The 25,806-nt window shown below is 34.3% G+C and overlaps 1 protein-coding gene across 1 annotated transcript; it reads right to left on the bottom strand.

Moving 5' to 3' along the window:
* Nucleotides 1-4,951: 4,951 nt before the first annotated feature.
* On the bottom strand, nucleotides 4,952-25,774 carry ggt1b (gamma-glutamyltransferase 1b). Its single transcript, XM_051121563.1, has 13 exons — nucleotides 25,564-25,774; nucleotides 21,981-22,157; nucleotides 18,795-18,925; nucleotides 18,129-18,218; nucleotides 17,564-17,756; nucleotides 15,544-15,704; nucleotides 15,039-15,188; nucleotides 11,622-11,758; nucleotides 9,736-9,923; nucleotides 9,370-9,497; nucleotides 8,097-8,209; nucleotides 7,892-8,005; nucleotides 4,952-6,174 (listed from the first exon to the last, which is right to left on the bottom strand). Exons 2-13 carry the CDS (start codon nucleotides 22,151-22,153, stop codon nucleotides 6,028-6,030), a joined length of 1,725 nt encoding a protein of 574 aa, XP_050977520.1. The 5' UTR covers nucleotides 22,154-22,157; nucleotides 25,564-25,774; the 3' UTR covers nucleotides 4,952-6,027.
* Nucleotides 25,775-25,806: the final 32 nt, after the last annotated feature.

The raw sequence follows: 25,806 nt of genomic DNA, 5'->3' as shown, positions 1-25,806 counted from the left end.
TTATTTTCAAATGTTCAAATGCTGCCAGTTTAATACATTTTTATTCATCCAGTCAGTCTAGCCATAGCCACGGTAGCACTGTATTTCGGTTAAGGCTAGAAGGAATACAGCTCTGGCTACTGGGCATGCGCACATCAATCTAACGTTATTTTTTGTCACACTGTACAACAGTAATACTGTTTTTGTATTATAGTAAGGGCTAAGTTTAGGGTTGGGGTAGGTGTAGACGTTACAAAAACAATTTAATAGGTAGAACAATTCATTTCATTGTTAGTTTCCAGTCAGAGCTGTATCCCTTCTAGCCACAACCCTGTATTTAATTTTTGACAGGAATTTTGAAAAAGAGGCTGTAGTTGAGTTGGCTTGAGAAAGCCAACTTGAAATGCTATTTAAACATTATTATTATCATTATCATTATCATCATCATTATTATTATTATTATTATTCTGAGACTATTATTATTATTATTTCTGACTCTATCTCCTCCTGGAGCTTTAACTCTACAAACTACAAACTTTGCCCAGATCTTCAGACTGATCTGACTCGATCTCACCAAGCCTAGCAAATAGAATCATGCCAGTAACTTGCTAATCATGCTAGAAACATGTTAATCATGCTAAAACATGCTAGCAACATGCTAATCATGTTAAGAACATGCTAAAATAAGCTACTAACTTGTTAATCATGCTAGAAACATGCAAGCAACATGCTAATCATGCTGGAAACATGCTAGCGGCATGATAATCAGGCCGGAAACATGACAGTAAATTGTTAATCATGCTAGAAACATGCTAGTAACATGTTAATCATGTTAGAAACATGCTAACAACAAGCTAGTAACATACTAACAATGTGCTATCTATCTATCTATCTATCTATCTATCTATCTCATCTATTATCTATTTCATATTATAATTTTTAAAACTTTTAAAATTGTAAAAAAAATCTTTTAAAACTTCTAAAACTTTTTTCAAACTTTCTGGTCAGGCTTTCTCAAGCCAATGTCAAAGTTTGTCTTGACACTTTTTTTAAAATCTTGTTTAAATTAGCACAATATGGTTTTTCTCACAAGGGTGAAAAATTTCCCCACATTCATTTTTATAATTTCAAGAAAGCTGCTTGGTTTGAAAGTGACTTCTATGCAGCGTTGCCAAGGCAGCCTTTTTAATGCAAAATTAGGCTACTTTAACACTGTTGCCGTGGGTTGCTTTTTATGTCAGTGGGGTGAAGCGACCACAATATACTGATATTTAGCCACTGGAATGCTAATTTTACCAGGAGAATGCTGCCAAAAAATATATTTTACTTCCTGGACCACAACTTTTAATGAGGGACCCCCCAACGTGACTGGGCTAGTTTTGGGCTAGTAGCAATTGGGTGGGTTTTGCTGTAAAAACCTGGCAACCCTGTTTCTGTGTGAACTGAGAGCATCATGCCTCCATATTTTGCCATCGTTGCATTTAAGCTGAGGTGAATAACTTCTAAACTCATTATTATTTGCCATAACCTTGCATTTTGTTGATTAGATGTGAATGCAGCGGATACCAGCTGTCCTCAACCGCCATAAAATCATTAGCAGACCGATGTCTGAACCCACAGTCTGGGGCTGTATGGTCTCAAACTGCGTTCCACCTCAAAAATTAGACTAAAAGTCTAGGCTGTGCTCTGGGCTAAATGGAGGTGCCATTGTAGCGACGAGTACCATGTGACAGGGCTTTATTGTCAGCCCCTATGGGAGAGCCGGGAACAGTGAAAGAGCCTGACCTTTTCCTAGCAGCATGAACCCAACAGCTCTCAAAGCCACCCGACGGGAACAAACGCCCCCGAAAAGCACAAGACAATTCTAAAATATTGGCAAATGAAGAGGCAAGGGCTGTGTTCAAAACATGTCCATCTACTTGCATCAAGTTCTGTGCTCTGTGAAAACATGATCTAAACAGACTTCGCAACGTGACCTTTAATAACAGCTACGATATGAACCGCTATAATAATGACAAGCTTTGAACTTCTGTTTAAAGTGCAAATCAGCTTTCCTTTCTGGAGCGCAGAGGCTGAAATATCCTGCGCATGGCCTCAAAACTGTGAGTTACTCAAATAAATGGGTCACAGAGGCCACAAAAATGGAGACATTTTAGCATCTGATGGCTGTAAACCAAAAAAATGCATATAGTGTTAGCTATGTTTGACCAAGGTGATATTAACGGCCATATGCTAATAGCATCAGAATTAGCATAAGAATTAGCATCTGCAGGTAGTACACACTTCTAAAATGCTTCAAGGACACATGTTCTGCACCTTTGTAACATTTTAGGGCTCGAACACTGGTGCAAGTAGTCTTCTTCTCCAAAATGAATCACATTTTTGGGGCCTAAACATACTCGGAAACCCTACATATGCGCCAAAAGTAGTAAAAAAAAGTTGGTGTGGCAAAATGGCTTGATAGCGCCACCTATAAACTTTATAAAAATGCGAGCTAGGTTTTACATAAACATACGAAATTCAGCAGACACATGTAACACACCAATACCTACAAAAAAGTCCCCAGGTATGACATCCAAAACCCAACAGGAAGTCTGTTATTTAAATTTTCTCAGCAAGTTTTGTGCTGTTTTTGCCATTTCAGGTTTTATATTTAAACAAAGTCCTCCTAGAGATTTAAAAAGATCAACACCAAATTTGGTCAGTGTAATCTAAAGCACTTCATGACATTAAATTGTGAAAATCTTGAGTTTTCGTTGAAGGGCGTGTCCGTGGCGACCTGACAAACTTTAATGTTTCACCATGAAACAGGAAGTTGTTATAATTCAGGCATACAATGTCTGATCTGCACCAAAATTCACATGTTTGATAAGAGTCCTGTCCTGAACACATGCCCATGCCCATATTCAGTTATAGTCATACTGCCACCTGCTGGCAACAGGAAGTGGCATGTTTTATGCTCCAACAAACTCCTATTAGAGATTTAATGACATCAACAATATATTTGATTAGTCTATTCTAAAGACCTTTGCTGTGTTAAATTGTGAAGATCTTGAGTTTTCGTTAAAGGGCGTGTCCGTGGCGGCCTGACAAAGTTTGATGTTTTGCCATGGAAAACGTTGTTGTTGTAACTCAGCCATACAATGTCCGATCCGCCCTTATCTTCAACACATTCGATAAACATTCTGGTCTGAACAGATCCAAAGTCTGTTATTCAGTTATAATCATAGCGCCATCTGCTGGCAACAGGAAATTACTTGTTTTACACCAACTTAAACATGCAATGTGCAATCTGCACCAAACTTCACGTTTTGTAAGAGTCCTGGCCTGAAGACATTTAAAGGCCAATATTCAGATATAATCATAGCGCCACCTGTTGGCAACAGGATATGTCTTATTTTACACTAACTTAAACATACCATGTTCAATCTGCACCAAACTTCACATTTGGTCACAAATATTTCATTTTATTTCATTCTTACATGTTTTTGGTTTGGCACACATTACTTTTATTTATTTATACATTTATACAGTAAACTTACATTCATATAATACACTGAATGATTTCAACTTAAAATAAAAATTTTAACAAAAATGAGGGGGGGAAACTGTTTAGTAATACACTATGCCAGGCCAAAGTCTTCTTGTGCTGCACATTTTTCACAAACCAGTCAGAAAAAGCATTAATATTCAAAATAATTTAATTTAGTGAAACAAATGAACAATTGTATTTCTACTAATAGTAATAGTAATTCCTGCATTTGGATGCCATTTTAATTCAGACACTTTCACAATTTACCTCAATAAAATTCTCAATAATTGTAATATTACATAAAGAAAACTTTACATGTTCGATTAAAAATGTAACTCTAAGTCACAGGCAACATAGTATGTACACTTTGGTAGATTAAAAAAGATAGTCTACCTAAAAATGATTATGTATTATTAATTAAGTCATCCTCATGTCATTCCAAACCTGTATGCAGGGGTGTAGTGTCTGGGTATGCAGGGTATGCATATGGGCCTGGGCAGATTAGGGGCTCACCGAGCCAAGGGGGAACTTTTAATTGAAATGATAGAGCATTGTTGTAGCAGTTAAAATATTTCAGTTTTGTTTTTTAATGACAAAGTGGCTAGATTTCTTTAGTTTCTTTATTAAGTTATTTTAGAAATATGCTTGGAACATTTTATGTTTGTTAAATTCAAGCTTTTGTTTTTTAAAGTAATGACCAAGTGGCCAGCGGCAATGAGTTGAGCATGAGTTTGATCAATTTAGCCTTCTCAAATTAACACGACTTGCCTAAAATAAAATAGACATAAAACACTTGATGCATTTCACAATATTAATTTAAACATTTAACCTATAAATGTGCGTTGTTCCAATCGTTTGTGCGGAGAGTGGAAGCTAAACCCTGCTTGACAAGGAAGCGCCAGCGCAATCACTTGCATTTTTTTTCTAAATAACAGTGGAAACCTAAAATACGCCATCATTTTTGCTCATGAAAGTAAGAGTAATACATCATTCAGAACTGCAAAAGGTCTACTTTTATATGTGCACACTCATAATATCAACAAAACGTTGTGCTTTCATAAATAAAAGAAAAACATGCTCTTTCTGCCGTCTCTTGAGGAGGAACGCTTCACCTAAACTCAGCAAATATATGCCTCACAGACATGATAAATATATCTATATAATACTTTAAAACGAAAGAATTCATGTAATAAAACCATGTTATATTGCTTAAAGTTAATGTGAAAATTCCACCTACTCCCGAAAAAAAGTCTGTGGCATCCAAGCTGTCTTCACATTTAACATGAAAAACAGCTATAAAAATGTAGGCTTCAACTCGATTAACTGGCTGATTTATGAGGAAAATAAAAACTGCAAAACAGTGTTATGTTACTACTATTATCACTATTCGCAAGATGTTTTATTGACATTTTTTTTTTCTGATTGATCGATTTCATGATACATTGTTTTTATTTTTTTTTTTGACATGAATTCATTTTTTTCATGTTTATTTCGTGCTGCAATGTGTAAAAACACATTTATTGTTTGTATTTTATCATAAAATTGACAGAAATTATAGGCTGAGACTTGCGTGCCACAAATAATGAATGAATCTGAAAACGTTAAATATTATTTCCAAGCATTAATTTACAATAAATAAAACAGCTTGTGAATACTTCAATAAATCAACAGGTTGACTGAGTTGGAGCCTATAATAATTGAGGGGCCCAAAATGTTTGTATATGAGCCTAATATATATTTTGAAAAATGTTAGACAGTAAATTATTCGGGTCTCATTGACTTCCATTGTATGGGCAAAAATATAAGTCAATGAGACCCGAAATGGTTTGGTTTCCAACATTCTTCGAAATATCTTCTTTTGTGTTCCTCAGAAGATATAAATCTGTTTTGGACTCTTCTTTTAATGTAATAAACCATAAATACATTTAATTAGTTATTTTCCACAGTTCAGTAAAAGTTTAAGGGATGTTTATGTGATTTTTCTCTGTCCCCCACAACTATAGCATTAATGATGCTGCTTGATGTTGGGCCGGTGCCTATGGGTAGGACCACGTACTTGTGGGACATTAAAATGAGCATTTCATCGCTTGTTCACGCTTCAGCTCTTATTAGAAGCTTGATTAAAACTTCCTCCCCTGAGACGCTCCTGGTAAGTCTTGCGAAAATGTTCTCTTGCCAAGATGTAAATCTCAATACGGACAGAAGTCACGCTAAAAAGTTCATTATTGAACTATCACAACATGTTTATTTGCAGAAATAAATACCACCCCGCAGTAACACGATCTGTAGAGATTTTGATTAACTGATGTCACTGCTGAAGAACAAAGTTGCGTTTTCACTGTGAGCGTATTTGAATGTGTTTTATTCCTCATTCACTGAATATGGAGTGTGCGGAGGTCAACATGGAGGCACTTGGTTGTTTCAGAGCTGCATGAGGGGAAAGTGTCCTTGGGGTCTCAAAGCAGCATCTCCATTGCCTCCAGCTGGGCCGGAGACTCGGATCGCTGAGTCGGATGTCAGTACCCAGCTGCATATCCTCCCTTACGGGGGTCTGACTCAGCGCTGAGGCCAGCAGTGTACCGCACCACGGCCTGAACCACTGCGCCCGTGGACTTCAACTCCTCTATTACATGGTTCTTCGTGGCAAGACCCTCCAAAATGGCCTGTGGGTTGATAGTGAGTGGGTTGAGCTTAGCCGAAACCACATGTGTGTTCACAACAACCAAAGAAAATATCAAGAAAATATCTGTGTGATGTTTCATTCCAACTTTAAAAGAAATTGTGGATATAATAATTTAATTTTAAGGGAAAAAATGTCACCATGGATAAGTGGTTACACTCAAAAACACTCACCTACACTGTAAAAAAATGTAATTATGTACAATTATGTACTGTATATAGTGGAAAAAATGTAAGAAATGTAATAGTGCATCTAAAATATGGTTAAATTTACTGATTTTGGAAGTAATAAAGAGCAAGACATCTTATAATTTACAATGAAAAACCATAAATTGACATTTCCAGGTCCATGTGTGACAGCTTACATTTAATGGTTTTTAATTGAACTGATTCTTCTTAGTTTATTGTTTTGCATGTTTATTGTATTATTAAGTGTTTTTTGTTAACTAGATTTGTAGCCAACAATATACTGCATGGGTGAAAATTATCGATTTTTCTTTTATGCCAAAAATCATTAGGATATTAAATAAAAATCATGTTCCATGAAGATATTTTGTAAATTTCCTACCATAAATATATGAAAACTTAATTTTTGATTAGCAAAATGCATTGCTAAGAACTTCATTTGGACAATGTTAAAGGTGATTTTCTCAATATTTGGATTTTTTCAAATAAAAAAATATTGTCCTAACAAACTATGCATCAATGGAAGTCTTATTTATTCAAGGAGAAGTCCACTTCCAGAACAACAATTTACAAATAATTTACTCACCCCCTTGTCATCCAAGATGTTCATGTCTTTCTGTCTTCAGTCGCAAAGAAATTATGGCTTTTGAGGAAAACATTTCAGAATTTTTCTTCATATAATGGACTTTAATTGTGCCCCTGATTTTGAACTTCCAAAATGTAGTTTAAATGCAGTTTAATTAGTTCACCTGTTTTGAGTCTTCGGGGTTTTTTGAGTTGTTCGTTCATCTTATGGGGCTGTCACGTGATGAACGAACGACTCAACCCGAAAACTTGTCAGATAAGAGGTGAGGTGAACTAATCATAGACTAAAGACCCAGGTAAACAATGAATTAATCTTTTCTGTTTCTTATAGCATTATAGTTTTGTCTTGTTTGTAGTGTGATCAACGTTTGTGTAAGCAGTAGATGTGTTAGGGAAGTAAAACGTAACATTTTAATTATATTTTGCTAAAATGAACGAAATGACTTGAAAAAAGATTTGTTCATTTTGCTGAACGAGACTCAAAGGTCTGAGTCGGTAAAATGATCCGAACTTCCCATCACTACTACGAATCACATCTAAGTTCATCGTCTCTGTACTCCGGCTCAGAAAGGTAGAGAATGGCGAAAAACTCCATCTTATTTTCTCCTAGTAAATTATTTGTAAATTGTTGTTCTGGAAGTGGACTTCTCCTTTCAGTTTTCAGATTATGTATAAATCTTAATTTCTAAAAATCAACCCTAGTTTTGTGGTCTATGGTCACAAATATATGTTGTTGATTTTTACTGTAAACTTACATTAAATCCGGTCAGTTTTTGGCAACCACAGCTGCCATTTGCAACTATAAATTTCATGTTTGTAAGTTTTTTACAGCATACAGCATAGAAGAGATGTACATTACATTGTACATTACATTACCTTATCATTTATCATATTGTTTCTAATGACACCTGTGTACATTGCTTCACCCACCTTGTCGAAGTCAGGCTCTGCTTGTGTGGTGTTTGGACTGAGTTGATTGTGAACTCTCGGGTCTGCTATCGCTTTCTTCAGGTCATAGTCAAAGGACAGCGCTTTTAAGATCACCTGCGCAAAAAATGTCAGTTATGTATAAGTTGATAAGGTCTGAACTATGCCCAGGTACAACTTTCTAGACTAAAATAAAATTAAAATGCACCTCGGCCACTGCTGTGGTTATCTTTGTTCCACCAGAGGCTCCAACCACCATTTTAACCTTATTGTTTTTGTCTAGCAAGATGGCGGGACACATGGAAGACATGGGCCTTTTATCTGAGCAAAGACGAGAAGCGACAGTTACCAAACATTTTAAAGCAAAATCTTTAAACATACGCTAAAGTTCATGGCTGTGTTTGAAAAAATGTACTAGCATAATGCATACTGCATATTATAAATTGTATAATGCTTGCTATTTGAAAAAAAAATAGTGTTTGAAATAGTATAATGTAATGGTAAAAATTGTAAGTGCCATTCATCTCAGAAATAAGTATGGTTATTTTGCATTTTTAATTCAGTTCTGATCTTTTGAACTCACTTGCAAAAGTAAAGAATAAGAAATGAGAAATAAAATTATTACATTTATTTATTTACATTTATTATCATTCTACTATTTATTATTGTGATAATAATTATGATATTCAATATTTTTATTAATATTTGATATAAATATACATTTAATATATTGATTATATCTAATACTTTTTAATATTTTTATTCAATATTTAAACAATATTTGAGTATCAATTTTGTAGTGATTTTAAAGCAGTAATCTTTAATGTTTTATCTGAACTTTTGTATATACAGTATATGCCATTCATCTGAGATGTTGTTGAATAAAAATTATGATCTTTTAAACTCATTTGAATGAGCAAAAATGAAATGTTAAAATACTAATTTTATTTAAATATTTGCTTGCATACATTTTAAATATTGATATTTAATGTTATTATAAGTTCTTTTTTTATTGTTAAATAAATATATAAACTAAATAAACTAAAATTAATATTTAAAATGAGTATTAATTTTAGTCCTTTAGTTCTTTTAAAATAGTAATTTTGAATATTTTAATATATTATTATTTACTCTTGTTTAATATAAAAATAAATATTTGAAACATATTGCCATTTATCTGAAATAACTGCAGCTATTTTTCATTTTGAATAAAACAAATTATCTTTTGAACTCATTTGAATAAGCAAAGAATGAGATGTTAAACTGATAATGATTATTATTATATTTGATTTTTATATTTACATATTTGCGTATATACATTTAAAACATTGATTCTATTTAATATGACTATTTTAAGTTATTTTGTATTATTAAAAATATATATAAACTAAATATTAAATTATTATTTTATGCATACTACAAAAATGTATGTGTATGTGTGGTAGTATTTTATTGCCAATAGCTGTGATCATGTTTCTCACGTGGAACAATGAAATTGTTAGGAGAAGGAGGAACTCCAAAGTTATTGGTGATCAAAGGAGAACTGAAGTCATCCATCTCGTTGTTCAGTAAGATTCCAGTTGAATTTGACATTACCTTGGAGCCAAAACTGGGAGAAGAGAAAGAATATGTCATTTGTAAATACTGTATTATTATTAAATAATGTTATATTTTTAATTTCCCAGCTTAAATAAGCAAATCATAGACTGATTTTGCTGAAAGGTGTAAACTCTGACTAAATAGTGACAGAATTGTATCATTTTTCCTTCAAATATCAAACTCTCTATAATGCATAACAGAAAACAGCTGACTGGCAAAGAGCAATATTTGAGATGGCAAATGCTCACTATACGTTGATGGTGCTGGTGGCGGCGACCGCGCTGCCGTCCTCTGCCACCACTGACACATGTGATGTGCCGTGATCGTCGGGAAGGTAAAACTCGGGTTCATAGTAGCTCTCTTGCTGCGTCGTATTATCTGTGATCTTCTGGAGTATCATGTCAGCATAGTCCTTCGAGGTAATGTTCTGGATGAACTGGCAGCGAGAAAGAGGAGGAGGTAAGCAGATCATTATTGTGGCCCTGCAGCTTGAAAGAACAGCTGATCAAAAGGAGCAAACACACAATGAGCCGTTCAATAGCGCACTATTTTCATGCTCTGTGATTAATGTGAGATACAGCACGCCGGTTTAAGTAACGGCTTTGATCACAGCTGGCCAACATATGCCTGTGTCAGTGTGAACAGATGCTGAAGATACATGTGAGAGTTTTTACATTACATTATTTTAAGTCACTTAAAGGAACAGTTCACCCAAAAAAAATAATTCTGCTCTTACCCTCACGTTGTTTCTAACCTGTATGACTTTTGCAGAACACAAAAGAAGCTATTTTGAAGAACTGTTTTTGGCCACATAATATCAGTTCAGTCCAAAATGGTGTTGTTAATGTTAACTAAAACTACATCTATTCAAAATTTTGTGCTGGCTACTGCGTCAGCAGGACCACAAGCATGCGCCATGTTACTCTTGTGAATGCACGTTGTAGACTGACACGGAAGAAAATAAAAACACTGTGTTTCCCGGACCATTATTACTGACGGACAAACCGATAAACGCTGGACATATTTAAGATCGTAAATTAATGGTGGTTAGTTACGATGTCCATAAGTTAGCTATGTTTTCTGAAAGACTAAGTGCCATTATTTTTTTCATTTTTTGGGTAAACTATCTTTTTAAGAAATGTTGCATTGGCAACTAATAAAATAAAATAAAAACTGTAGTTCTAAAATTACTACAATTTAAATGAAATTAAAACTATATAGATATCAAAAAATGACAAGATACAGGAAAAAAGGAAGAAAAAACAGGCATGATACAAAATATCTTACTTTGCGTTCCACAGAAAAAAATTATGCTTTTTAAAGCCACTTTAAAAAATAATAATAATAAAAATAAAATTGCGAGATTTAAGTCACAATATTTTGAGAATAAAGTCGAAATGTCTTGAGAATAAAGTCGAAACTATGAGAATAAAGTGGAAATGTTTTAAAAAATAAAGTCAAAATGTTTCAAGAATAAAGTAAAAATTGCGAGAATAAAGTCAAAATGTTTCGGTTATAAAGTCAAAATTACAAGAATAAAGTCAAAATGTTTCAAGAACAAAGTCGAAATGTTTCGAGAATGATACAGTATTCTTGCAAATAGTTTTTCACATCTTCGATTGCATTCATTAGGCCTATTTGTAGTGCACCAGCCACCCAATAATAGCAATAAGCTTTGTGCTTTTAGTACTTTTAATACAAAACAAAGTCTCAGCTTTTAAAATCTGTCAGTTTTATAGCAAAATACAAACAATGTGTCTTGCAATAATGTGCATGTGCAAAAAGCTAGAATATACTCTCAAAATATTATAACTTTAATTTTGTAATTGCTACGAATTCTCGTAATTTTGACTTTATTCTCGAAACACTTAAGACTTCATTGTCGTAATTTTTACTTTATTCTCAAAACATTTTGACTTTATTCTCAAAACATTTTGACTTTATTCTCATAAAATTTCAACCTTATTTTAGTAATTTCGACTTTATTCTGGAAATATTAGGATTTTAATCTCGTAATCTTTTTTTTTTTTTACATGGCACTAAAATGCTGTCATAGAAAATAAATCATACAGGTCTGAAATGACATGAGGGCGAGTAAATAATTACTTTTTTTTTTTTTTTCATCACAACTTACACTGGAGATGTTGAGAAACTGTGGATCCCCCAAGACGGTCCTCTTTGCATACGCAAACCGGAACGCCTCTAATATGCGATGATAGGTGAGGATTTTCTTTTCAGTGGTGGAGACACTGTCTGAACTGAAGTTGTAACCTGAGGAAAAAGAATGAGAGCTCAGTTAGATTCACTACACTCTGTGTTTACTCAACCATGCTCACTGTTGTCATATGAATGGCCAGACCTGCCAATCATCAAAATGACTGCCATAGAAAGGTCTTCAGAAGCCTTATGTGAGAAACGTTCATCCAGAGTTATCTGTTTTTTTAATAATGTTATTTATGTTATGTATATGTTATTTAAACATTATTTGCTTTATACATAGTTTTTTTTTTTTTTTTTTTACAGTTTATTACTTGCTTCAGAATGTTCAGAAGTAATGTTGCCATAATGTTTACAAAATTATACAATGGAATGTTCACTTAAACGGATAGTTCGCTCAAAAAATTCTGTCATTAATTACTCACCCTCAGTTCATTCCAAACCTGCAAGACCTTCGTTCATCTTTGGAACACAAATTAAGATATTTTTGATGAAATCCGAGAGCTTTATGACCCTGCATAGACATCAAAGAAACTACCACTTTCAAGGACCAGAAAGTTAGTAAGGACATTGTTATAATAGTCCATGTGACATCAGTGGTTTAACCGGAATATTTTTTGTGCGCAAAGAAAATAAAAACAACAACTTTATTCAACAATTTCTTCTCTATTGTGTCAGTCTTCACTATGGAGGATGAGATATGACTTAAGTAAATAAATAAATACATAAATGTAGAAATAAATAAATGAATAAGTGTAAAAAACATAAATGAATAAATAATTGAAGAAATAAATAGATAAATAAATGTAGAAATACATAAATAAATGAATAAATACATACATAATTAAATGCTGAAAGAAATAAATAAATGCAGATATGCATACATGAAGGAATAAATAAATTTTGTCAAAAGTGTCATTTTTAATTGTGGTATTTTTGTACCATTTGTGTTATACTACATTTATTTATGTATTTCTACATTTATTTATTTTTACATTTATTCATTATTTTTTACACTTATTAGAAAGCTAAATATCATGACAGTTTATGCTTTCAGAATCTGCAAATTCCATCACATCTGGAGCGAAGGACCATATCAACACTAAGCTAAAATAAATGTAGTATAACGCACAAAAATACCACAATTAAAAATGACATTTTTGACAACTTTATATATTTATTTATTCCTTAATTTATGCATATCTGCATTTATTTATGTATATATTTATTCATTCATTTATTTATGTATTTCTATATTTATTTATTTATCTATTTATGCATTTATTTATTTATGCATTTTTCATCCTCCATACTTTGCCATGCTTTCCTGAGATACGACAACACTTGTGTGTGGTGCTGCTGATGCAGAAGATGGCGTACTTTTAGCAAAAAGTTCTTGGAACATATTTATCTGAGAAATCAATATGTGGTTATTTATTGTGATGTCAGCGAAGCCAAATGTAAACGTTTTGCACTTTCATCTAATCAAATCTGAATATGCAGAAGCACAAATGTGATTATTATGGAAAAAATTTCATTTGTTAAATCCTGAGATGCTGCAGAACATTTTTCAAAACATCTCATTTGTGTTCCACAAGAAAATAAGTCACATAGGTTAGGAAATGACATGAGAGTGAGATAAATGGCGACATCATTTTATCTTTTAGGTCAGCTATTAATTTAATGTCGGACAACTGACCCAGTTTTGGTGTCTGAAAAATTCTCAGATCGTCTCGACCATTCATGCCAGAGCCGTCTATTTGAAATAATTGAACTATTATGAGCGATTCGCCATGGAAGATGTTCCATAACGACTGAATAAATCAAGCTATATTGTGAAAAAAAACAAGCGTTAACAGTGTTTACCAACAGCCGTGCCCTGTCTGGCAGCAACTTAATGACTAAGTATCTCATCAGTAAGGCTACAGAGTGGGTGTTTGAAAAAGACCAAGACACAGAGCCGTGGAGATTGTCCGGCGCGCCGCAAGAAAGCAAAGCTGATGAATCTCAGATGACAGGCTGCTTCACAGTATCCCCTGCTGGTGGAACCCCAAGGAAAGGGTCGGAACACGCTGACTGCATGGATTTTTCCATGCTTGGTTTGTGTCCAATTAGTGGCAAACAGCCCACGTTAGTGTTGGTGTGGGAGACAGGAGGACAGACGTGGCGGAGCGAAGGGTGGAGGGATTTTAATAGCTCATAGCAAAGAAAAGTTGGGAAGTTCTGAAGTCTCATCCTTCCCCTGACACGTTTCCGCATGAAGAAGCGGTTAAAAACATTAAAGATTGACTAATGGTCATCCTGTAATCAGTATCAGCTAGATGCTTCCTCTCACTGCAAAAAAGACCAACTCAGACTGTTGTGAATTTTCATGCGTGTCCACGTTGGTTTATATGGAAACTTGTTTTCACCTCAGAGAAAGGTTAACCAATATGTTGCTCATTAAAATATTTCTTGATAATGCAAACTTGAGCGCTGTGTGTACTGTGTGTATTTTTCAGTTCACATTCTGAGATATAAAGTGGCAAATATACAACTAAACTGCATAAACATTACTAAAATTAAAAAATAAAAAATAATGAAAAATACTACTACTACTAATAATAATATAATATAATAACAATAATCAAATAATTATAAATATAATATATTATAAATATATTATAAATAAAATAATAAATAAAGTGTAACTAATACTATTATATTTTAAAGTAAAAATACAAATATTTTACAGTACACTCAAAAATACAATGCTAATATTTTCTTTTTTTAAATGATTTTTTTCATATCGTTTTTCTATCTTGATCTCACAGCAGTTCATACATTTTTGGCAAAGTGGCTAATTCGTATGAATTTATACAACCTCACTCACACGAACTCATACAAATCGTAAAAAATCGAACATATTTTATGAGGTGGCAAATTCTAGAGAATTCATACGAAGAACCACACCTAACCCTGCCAAGTGAGATCGTATGAATTAGCCATCTCATAAAATACGTATAAAGTGGCCGTGAGATAGCGTTTCATTTTTTATTAATATTAAATTCAAATCTTAAAAACAGCAAGCTTTTATTTTGGCAGGTTGCCAGCAAGTAAGTATATTCGCTGCCGAGCGAAGTGTCAGTGAAATGTCGTAGTTTTGCATTTTGCTCTAAAACCACCAGCACATAGTGTCGATTTATGCTTTCTGTTCGACTGGAAATTTTACAGTCAGTCTGAAATGGTGACTGTGCTTTAAAAGCTGTCAACCATATCGGTAAAAATAATGATGCGAAATGATAGTCCATTTGTGTCCAGGATAGGCTGTCCAGTGTTTGAACTCTGTACCTACCGCTCAGGATGTTGAGCATCAGTGTGAGGACTGGGCCGCTGGCAGGTGCGGTCGGTGTCACCATTCTGTATTCGCCCATTGTGGCAGTGAGGGGGGACTCATCCAGCAAGGGCTTGTAATCTCTCAAGTCCTCCAGAGTAATAATCCCATCTGCAACACGCACAACACAGATGCCCATATGACGCATGACGGTGCTAAGCAACTTAATAAGATCAGACCTACTGAGTTATTGATTTAGTCATTAATAACCAATTGTGTGTCATCCTTCAACACCTCTGCCTGGGTGGACTATTGGCAGCACTGCAGGAATTAGTGGGATGTCAAATATTTGGAAATCAATGAACCACAACACCTCAGCCACAACAGAACCTTAGAAACTGCACAGCCTAGCATCTTTAACACACTAATATGGGCAGTCAAGTACATCTGACATGAAATAAAAAATGTGGCTCTATGAGTTATTTATACCAAATGATAAAGAATAAACATATGTGCGAATAAAAACCTGCAGCTTGGATATCCCTCACAAGGTTCTCAGCGAGAGGTCCGCTGTAGAAAGCATCTGCCCCTTTCTCTGCTATGATCTCATAAGTGTCAGCCAGTTTTGTAAAGGTAATGGTGTCGTTTTCCTTCAGGATGTTGCCGTTGGAATCGCAGAACACAGAACTGAGGAACCAAACAATCAGCAGAAAATGTTAGTGCATAAAAATAGTGGCTATAAGTCCACCAAACCATATTACAAATTATATTATATAAAAGTTTTTAAAATATAAAACTCTGTAATATGACTCCACTGTCATATCAAAGACAAGAGTAAAGTTTTAGAACAAAATTTGAGTTGACTTGAGAAAGCCTAGTCTGAAAGTTTGAAGCAGTTGTAAAAGTATGAAAGTTGATGTTGCTAGCATGATTTAGCATGATTAGCTTGTTGCTTACATTTATAGGCCCTGGTGAAAAAACAGCATCTGCTGGTAGGTATGTTTTGATGCTGGTTTAAGCTGGTCCTTAGCTGGTTTATGCTGGTCCTTAGCTGGTCAAGGACCAGCATAAACCAGTTAAGAATCAGCTTAAACCAGCATCAAAACATACCTAACCAGCATATGCTGTTTTTTTTCACCAGGGAGCTGATTGCAACGTTGTTAGCATGATTAGCAAGTTAATAGCAAGACTGTAGCAAGAATAAGTTATTAGCATGTTTATGACCTGATTATTATGTTGCTAGCATGTTTATAACATAATTAACATGTTAATAGCACGTTGCTACTATGTTTCTAACATCATTAGCATGTTACTAGCATGCTGTTAGCATGATTAGCATGTTACTAGCATGATTAGCAAGTTAATGGAATGTTGCTAGCATGATTACCAAGTAACTAGCGTGTTTTAGCATGATTAGCTTGTTGCTTGCATTTATAGGCTGATTACAATGTTGTTACCAAGATAACATAGCAAGTTAATAGCAAGATTCTAGCATGATTAGCAATTTACTAGTACGTTTATAACCTGATTAGCATGTTGCTAACATGTTTCTAGTATGATTAGCATGTTGCTAGCATGATTAGCATGTTATTAGCATGTTGTTAACATGATTACCGAGTTACTAGCATGTTGTTAGCATAATTAACAAGTTACTAGCATTTGTTAGCATGATTAGCAAGTTACTAGCATGTAGCTAGCGTGTTTCTAGCATAATTAGCATGTTATTACCATGTTGCTAGCATGATTGGCTTGTTTAAACAGCTAAAACCAGCTGATTCAGCATGTTGTTAGCATGTTGTTAGCATGATTAGCAAGTTAATAGAATGTTGCCAGCATGGTAACTAATGTGTTTTAGCATGATTAGCTTGTTACTTGCATTTATAGGCTGATTACAATGTTTTAAGCATGTTACTTGAATGTTGTTAGCATTATTAGCAAGTTAATAGCAAGATTCTAGCATGATTAGCAATTTACTACCATGTTTATAACTTGATTAGCATGTTGCTAGCATGTTTCTAGTATGATTAGCATGTTGCTAGCATGATTAGCATGTTATTAGCATGTTGTTAACATGATTACCGAGTTACTAGCATGTTGCTAGCATAATTAGCAAGTTACTAGCAGTTGTTAGCATGATTAGCAAGTTACGAGCATGTTGCCAGCGTGTTTCTAGCATAATTAGCATGTTGCTAACATTATTGGCTTTTTTAAACAGCTAAAACCAGTTGATTCAGCATGTTGTTAGCATGTTGTTAGCATGATTAGCAAGTTAATAGAATGTTGCCAGCATGATTACCAAGTAACTAGCGTGTTTTAGCATGATTAGCTTGTTGCTTGCATTTATAGGCTGATTACAATGTTGTTACCATGTTACTTTGGAGTCGGATCAGTTAGAAAAGACACAGCAACTAACTTCAGACCAGTCTGAAGGTCTGACCCGAGTTTGGTGGTTGCAGCTTGATTCAAGCCAGCTTAATTAGTGCACCTTGTTAAACAGTTTTTTTGTATGTTCAACAGCTGTGTTAAAATTATCCATGTGTGCTCACCATAACATCTTATCACCCATAATGATGTCTTTCTTTGATTTAATGGCATTTGCCAGTGCGTTGCCAAGAGGAAAGCCATTTCTTGCCAGTTCTATGCTTGGTAAAAACAGCTCTTTCCACGGAAGTTTGCCATGCCGTTGATGGGCCATTTTATACCCCCGAATCTCTCCAGGAACAGCGATGGCCAAACCACCTGTGGATACATTTTGACACACTTTATTTTGTGTGGTACTATCGAAAAAACAGATCTGAAACAGCAAACTTGTTTGAAAAATAATAAAAATAAAAATGCAGCAATTTCAAACTATTTAACAGCCATGGCATTTGATGGCATTGCATTTTTGTGACATGCAACCATGCATGCAATGTACCGGGATACAGTTTTATGGCTTTTATGCATCTACTAATCTGATCTACTGTGAGATATTGATTGTTGAGATTGTGTTGATGCTTATTGTGCAGATGCTTATCTCTCCGTGCTGGCACCATATCACAAGACCGCTTATCGTGTAAATCCTTTGTCACTAATGATTTTCCCAGTTTATGTAACATAGTTAATGAATACCTGTTTGAGAAAGGTCCGTACTATTTCCAAACATGTCTTTGGTTGCGTTTGCAGGAGCCGTCTCACGTGCATTGATGGTTTCGACTTTTCCTGTGAAATAAAATAAATAATCTATAAATATAAATAAAACCAAAATATAAATAATATTAAACTATTAAACTATTAAAAACATTTTAAAATATATTCAAATAGAAAACAGTTCTTTTAAATAGTAAAAATATTCCAGTCACATGATCCTTCAGAAATCATTCTAATATTCTGATTTGCTGCTCAAAAAACATTTATTATTATTATTATGTTGGAAACAAATGAGTAAAATTTTTAGCTGAAAATTTAGCTGTGATCACAGGAATAAATTACATTTTAAAATATATTCAAATAGAAAACAGTTCTTTTAAATAGTAAAAATATTTTAAAAATTTACTGCTTTTGCTGTACTTTAGATAGACAAATAAATGCAGGCTTGGTGAGAAGAAGAAACTTCTTTAAAAAAAAACATTAAAAATCCTAACTTTTGATTGGTTTACATTTATCTGTAATTAACATTTTATTCACGTAGTGTGCATAAAAAGGAAAGAAAGTATAATGCTTAAAATATGTGCATACATTTTTCATATACACACACAGAGGTTGGGTTGAATCAGACAGGTAATAGTGACTGCACACCTGTTTTGGCATCATAAATAGTGAACAAGAGCCCTCCTCCGATGCCCGCGCTGTGGGCATTCATCAATCCTACGCACAGCAGAGCAGCAATGGCAGAATCTACAGCGGAGCCGCCTCTCTTCAGGATATCCCTGACGGACACACAGAGAGTACATTTGGAATGCAAACCTGGATATGATCATTTTAAATATCAGAATGCACCAACAACAACTAAAAAAAAAAAGAGTACACTACAAATATATTATGCATTGACAAAAATGTGCAGTATGTTTTACAATTATTTTTGTTTACAACACAATGTATCCAAGTTGATTTGGTCCCACTCAATAATATATATGACTGAATAAAACCAAATAGTTTAGTTGCTACCACCTTTTAATGCTACTTGGCAAAATATTATATGGCTCTACAAAATATCAAATTGCAACATAAATGTTATGTGAGAAATTGTCCATGAAAACATTATGCACTGTAAAAACATGCAGTTATTATCTTATGGCAAGACAAAAAAAACGAACATGTTTTTTCATGCATTGGAGAATGTTAACATTTGGGCTATTTTGTTTCCTACTAGTGGAAAAGAACATAAAAGGTGTTCATTAGACTTTATCATTTTGCATCTGTAGATTTGAATTACAGTACATATCCATTTACAGTCATGGCCAAAAATATTGGCACCCTTGCAATTCTATCAGAAATGCAACCCTTCTCTTAGAAAATTGTTGCAGTTGCAAATGGTTTGGTACTCGCATGTTTATTCATTTATTGTTTGCATTGGAACAAAAAAAAAAAAACAGAGAAGAAAAGTCAAATCTGACACAATTCCACACAGAACCCAAAAGTATTGGCATCCTTAACTTAATATTTGGTAGCACCCCCATTGGAAAAAATAACTGAAATCATTCACTTCCTGTAACCATGAATGAGTTTCTTATACCTCTCTACTGGAATTTTGGGCCACTCATTTTGCAAACTGCTGCAGGTCATTCAGATTTGAAGGATGCCTTCTCCCACCTGCTGTTTTGAAATCTTTCCACAGGTGTTATGTGGGATTCAGATCTGGACTCATTGCTGGCCGTGTTGTTAACATGGTTAACGGGTCACTGTCCTGCTGGAAAGACCCATGACCTCTGGTTTTCTGACTTTCTGACAATGGCCACTACATTGCGCCCCAAAAATCTTTGGTAATCATCAGATTTTATGATATTGTTCACACAGTTAAGGCATCCAGTGCCAGAAGCAGCAAAGCAACCCCAAAACATCTTTGAACCTCCACCATGTTTGACTGTAGGGACTGTGTTCTTTTCTTTGAAGGCCTCATTTCTTTTTCTGTAAACAGAGCCACGATGTCCTTTACCAAAAAGCTCTTGTCTCATCTGTTCACAGTATGATCTCCCAGAAGGATTGTGGATTTGTCACATAGGTTTTGGCAAACTCCAGACTTGCTTTTTTATGTCTTTGTGTCAGCAGTGGTGTGCTGCTGGGTCTCCTACCATAACGTCCCTTTTCATTCAGATGGCGACGGATAGTGTGAGCTGACACTGTGTCTGCAGATCAGTTTGAACTTGTGTCTGCAGATCAGTTTGAACTTGTTTGGAAGTTAATCTGGGTTCTTTATCCACCATTCGAACAAACCTTTGTTGTAATTTTTCATTCATTTTGCTCATCCATCCACATCCAGAGAGGTTAGCTACAGTGCCATGGGCTGTAAACCTCTTGATGATATTGCGCACAGTGGACACAGGAACATTAAGATCTCTGGAGATGGACTTGTAGCCTCAAGATTGTCCATGTTTTTCCACAATTTTTCTCTCAATTCCACAGACAACTCTTTACACTTCTTTCTTTTCTTCATGCTCAGTGTGAGACACAACACAAAGGTTGAGTCAACCTATCTCCATTTTAACTGGTTGCAAGTGTGATTACTATATTGCCCACACCTGTTACTTGCCACAGGTGTGTCTAAATACAAATTACAGGAGCAACACATGCTTGAAAAGCAATTATTTCTTATTTATTTTGTCCAGTCCATTTTACATTCTGTGTGAAATTTTATCAAGTTTGACTTTTCTTCTCTGTTTCTTTGTGTTGTTGCAGTACAAACAAAAACAATCAGCATATGAATACCAAAACATTTGCTATTGGAACAATTTTCTGAGAGAAGTGATGCATTTTCTGACAGAATTGCAAAGGTGCCGATATTTTTGGCAATGACTGTATATAATTTTTTTTTCCACTTCAGCAGCACTTACACCAAAATTACACCAAAAGAGTTTTATTGCTATCTATATTCTAAATGTTTTCACAGAGGGATTTGTTCATAAATCATTTGCTCAGTTTATAAAACATTTATTACTTTTTTCTCTTGATAATATTTTTTGATTTATGGAGTGATAAAGAGAGACATCCAAAGTCTCCTCTGTATAAACCTTCATCTAATATGTCAACCAAATGAAACAAGAAGTTTAAACTTGGCTTTTCCTGGTGCTCAGATTTCTGCTCTGGAAATGTATGCAAATGAATGCATATTTAATTAGGTGACACCTCATTTACATATTTACATAACATTTCAGAAAACTTGTAATACAAAACAGTTGACTTAATGTACTGATTAATCAGCTTGGGAAGCATGATGATATCTGTTAGTTAACATTTTTACCTTTTTCACCTGTGGTGTGGTGTCTCAAGGATCTACCAGATGTGACCTTTAGTTTATTTGTTTATTAGTGTGCTCAGTTTGGTGCTGTAAAATAGTAGTTTTCACTTACATAAACCAATTAAAATGGACTTTATTTCACACAGCACATTTTTTAAGTTACCTGACAAAACATGTTTATATTTCCTCTTGATGGCTTTCCACAGAACTATGATTATGCAACACAAGAATAGTTTGGTGATAAATTGTACATTAAAAAATTGTTTATTTGCACTGCAAAAAGCACATTTAAGGATGGAGATAAAATTTCTGATGTATATAAATACTGTCATTTTTAGGTGACCTAACAAAACATTTTAGTGTGTGCTCCTCATATAGCCATCCTTACATCTTTGCTGTTTATTTACAATAATATAAATTCTGGTGTCATAGCTCTAAATAGAGTCACTTTACTTAAATTTCAACAAAACCTACAGGTCATCAAAGGCAAAAAAGTGAATGTGCATTTCAGGAGAGAAAAGAGCTCAAACCTGCCGATCTCAGAGCATGTCCCAGCATCTGCTGCCACCGCTGCCTTGAAATAACTATTTTCAGCTTCAGGAGGGGTCTTCTTGCCCTGCACCGAAAAGAAAACGGCCAAAAATGTGCCAACTGCAGCCAGCAACAGCAGGGTAAGGCCCACCACAGTAGACTTCTGCACCATTTTCCTGCAATATGCAACAGAAAATGTCTAGTTATCTGTTGCTGGTGTATATAGACTGCCTGTTTATGTTTATGAGCCACCCTATATGTAAAAATCATATAATTTAATTAGAATTGTTATAACTTAATTAGACCATTTCACACTTGAAATAGTTAACCTCCGGTAAATGGAATCTTAGGTTATCTTGCTTCACGTTTTACACTGCTCATAATTTACCTGGAGTTATCAATTAATTATGGATATTCATACACAGAGATTTTACACTGTATCTCATGGCATTGGTGGCACTGGTGGCATTGTTTAAGTTCAGTGTCGCCAATATGGCCGACTGATGACGCATTGTGAAAACACTCTATACTTGTACAGTGTGAAACAACCGCCAAACAACAATTTTAACAACTGCCTTGTATTCACATGCACTGTAAATAACAATTTGTTGAGTCAACTTAAAATAATTTGTTACCTGGCTGCCTTAAAATTTTAAGTTCAGTCAACTCAAAAAAAGTTTATACAACTTGAAATGTTAAATTATACTAAGTGACAACTTAGATATTTGATTTTAATCAACTTAAAATTTTAAGGCAGCAGGGTTACTTACCCATCTGTTAAGTTTAGCAAACACAAATATCTAAGTTGTTACTTAGTACAACTTAACGTTTCAAATTGACTAAACTTATTTGAGCTGACTGAACTTAAAAATTTAAGGCAGCAGGGTAACAAATTATTTTAAGCTGACTCAACAAATTCTGTTTTTTTATTTTTTACAGTGTGTGACAGTCACGGAAACACAACGCGCTGTCGTTTCGGTGTTTGAGTGAAATAAAGTTAAATGATGACGGAAAACACATAGTGGAGTGAATAATATAGACTGTTTCATTATTACCTTTATACACTTTTAAAAAAATAATAAATAAATTTATTGGGTCAACTTAAAATAATTTGTTACCCTGTTGCCTTAAAACTTTAAGTTCAGTCAACTCAAATTTGTTTAGTCAACTTGAAATGTTAAGATGTACTAAGTGACAACTTAGATATTTGAGTTGACTAAACTAAAAATTTGGTTTGTTAAACTTAAAAGCTGGGTTTGTTACCCAGCTGCTTAAAATTTTAAGTTGAATCAACTCAAATATCTAAGTTGTCACTTAGTACAACTTAACATTTCAGGTTGACTAAACTTTTTTAAGTTGGCTGAGCTTAAAATTTTAAGGCAGCGGGGTACCAAAATATTTTGACTCGACAAATCTGGTCTGAAACATCAGTTACACTGATAATGTTGGATATATGAGGATGTGTAACGTTAGAGCTGTTATGAAACATGTTGCTTGCTGATCAGTGACAATGGCAAATATGCAAGAAAATTAACCCAGGATTTAGCCATGTACACTGTGAAACATCAGCTTATGAAAACCCAGGGCTAACCCAGGATTTAGTTTACTTGGGTTTAGAACGATCCAGCGTTAACCATTTCAGGTGTAAAAAAAAGCCATTAACACTTAACTGCACACCAAAATGCAGGGTTAACAGTGCAAAAGCAGGGTTTTGTAACTTCCAACTTCCACCAGTGTGAAATGTTTCTTTAAAGCAGGATTTAGAATGTAGAATTATGTGTATTCTACATCTACACAACAATTCAGATAAGTTATCTATAATCATTTATGGAGCAGATAACAATGTCATTTTGACATAACCTGTTTCTTTATTTAAAGCCTGAAATGTGAGGTTTACCTTTCTATGAAACGTTTTCAAAACTTTATTTGAACATTTACATGAGATATTTGAACATGCTATTAGATAAACTGTTGTCAGTTTTTTAGATAAAAAGTTGTCATTTAAAATACAGACAAGATAAGTAATGTTATTGTTTTTATGCAAACAAAAAGTCATTTTATTTGTTGTTTGCTGATTTTAAATATAAAATTTGGTGAAGTGATCTGTGTGACTTTTTGAACATTTCCAGCACATTTTAACAATACTGTTATATCTGTAACTAGTACTGAATCTAAAAAGGCAATTTCATCTGCTAATTGAAATGAAAAGAACTTGGACTAACTGTACCTGATAAGATATATGGGGCTTGTGTATTTTTTATAACCATGACCTGATCATAATGACCGTTCCATTCGGTGATTGTACTACGCAAGTTATGCTTTAAGGTGCCCTTTAACCATCTCTAACTTTTTTGTAACACACAGCATAATTCATAAAGCAAAATACTAGCTGGAGATTGAACACTCTTTCACTGTAAAAAACAAATTATTCAGTCAACTTAAAATAATTTGTTACCCGGCTGCCTTAAAATTTTAAGTCCAGTCAACTCAAAACGTTTAGTCAATTTGAAATGTTAAGTTGTACTAAATGACTACTTAGATATTGGAGTTGATTCAACTTAAAATTTTAACTCAGCTGGGTAACAAGCGAAGCTTTTAAGTTTAGCAAACCAAATTGTTTGTTCAGTCAACTCAAATATCTAAGTTTTTTAAGTAAGACAAATTTTAAGGCTGTGGGGTAACAAATTATTTTAGGTTGACTCAATAAATTGTCCAACGTTTTCTGCTTTTTTGCTAAATAACCAGTCAAGGTATATCTATGATGATTATGCATTCAAAAACACATTATAAATTGTTCAGTTAGTTGGCTGTTAGCATTCCTCTGAGGAAGATTGTAGCTAATCAGGATTCTTCATCGCTGTAGACTGTTTCCAGTCTAGTTTTGCTATTAAAAATGCTTGTAATGAATGGCTCAGTTGATCATTATACACTTGCTTATCGCTTCCTAGAGTAAATTAACTCCTGATTCTCTGTTATTTGAGCACCAAATGAGGACTATAAAGAATTACATAATGCATCCTGGCTTTCGTATTCTACATTTTATGTTGCTTAATGTAGCTCTATGTATCCCTGCCAAAAGCAGCAAGATTTCACGCGTTTATAATTTGAAAACTTGGAATAAAAAAAAGCCTTGTATGAAGTGAAATCCTCCACAGAAAAGCGCCTTTTCATAGTTTCAAAGCCCTGCTACTGTCCACATTAAATCCTGTCAGACTGTGCTGTGTGTGGGAACGAACTGCAGCACATCTCAGAGAAACCTGCAGTGCCTGCAGCCAACAAAATTAAACCCACCACACAAGAGACTAGAATTTTCTCACACACAGAAAAGAGCAAAAGATTGTGTTATTTCCTCCTACAAATCGCAACAAAAGAGCACAAATTACTGTCCCCGGAGTTCAGTATGTGTTCTAACATTAAAAAAAAACATCAAAATGAAGGATGCTGCACAATATTTCTGCTTTCTTATATATATATCTTTACTTTGTGTATGAAAATAGTTCATTTTCTTATTATGATTCAGTTAATTTCATAACTGATGAGTTTCATGTACATTAATGCTTGAGTATATGGAGTATCACCTACCTGTAGACTTCACAGGCCTCTCGCAGAGTCTCCAATAAAATGAGCCTTCTTTCCACAGGCTGACTGAGTCAACGCTGTGAACTCTCTCAATGTCTAACTATAATAGTCATCAAACTTTAACCAAATCATCCATAATTGTTTTATTGACACTTCAAAGGGCACAGGTTGTGTAGTGATGGCAAACCCACCTGATGCACAGTCAGAATGACATCTGCAAAAAATAACACCTGCAAACTTTTCACA

The sequence above is a fragment of the Labeo rohita genome, chromosome 10 (genome assembly GCF_022985175.1).
Source record: "Labeo rohita strain BAU-BD-2019 chromosome 10, IGBB_LRoh.1.0, whole genome shotgun sequence".
Taxonomy (NCBI): domain Eukaryota; kingdom Metazoa; phylum Chordata; class Actinopteri; order Cypriniformes; family Cyprinidae; genus Labeo; species Labeo rohita.
The sequence above is the reverse complement of the archived record's forward strand: the minus strand, read 5'-3'. Positions and strand labels throughout refer to the sequence as shown.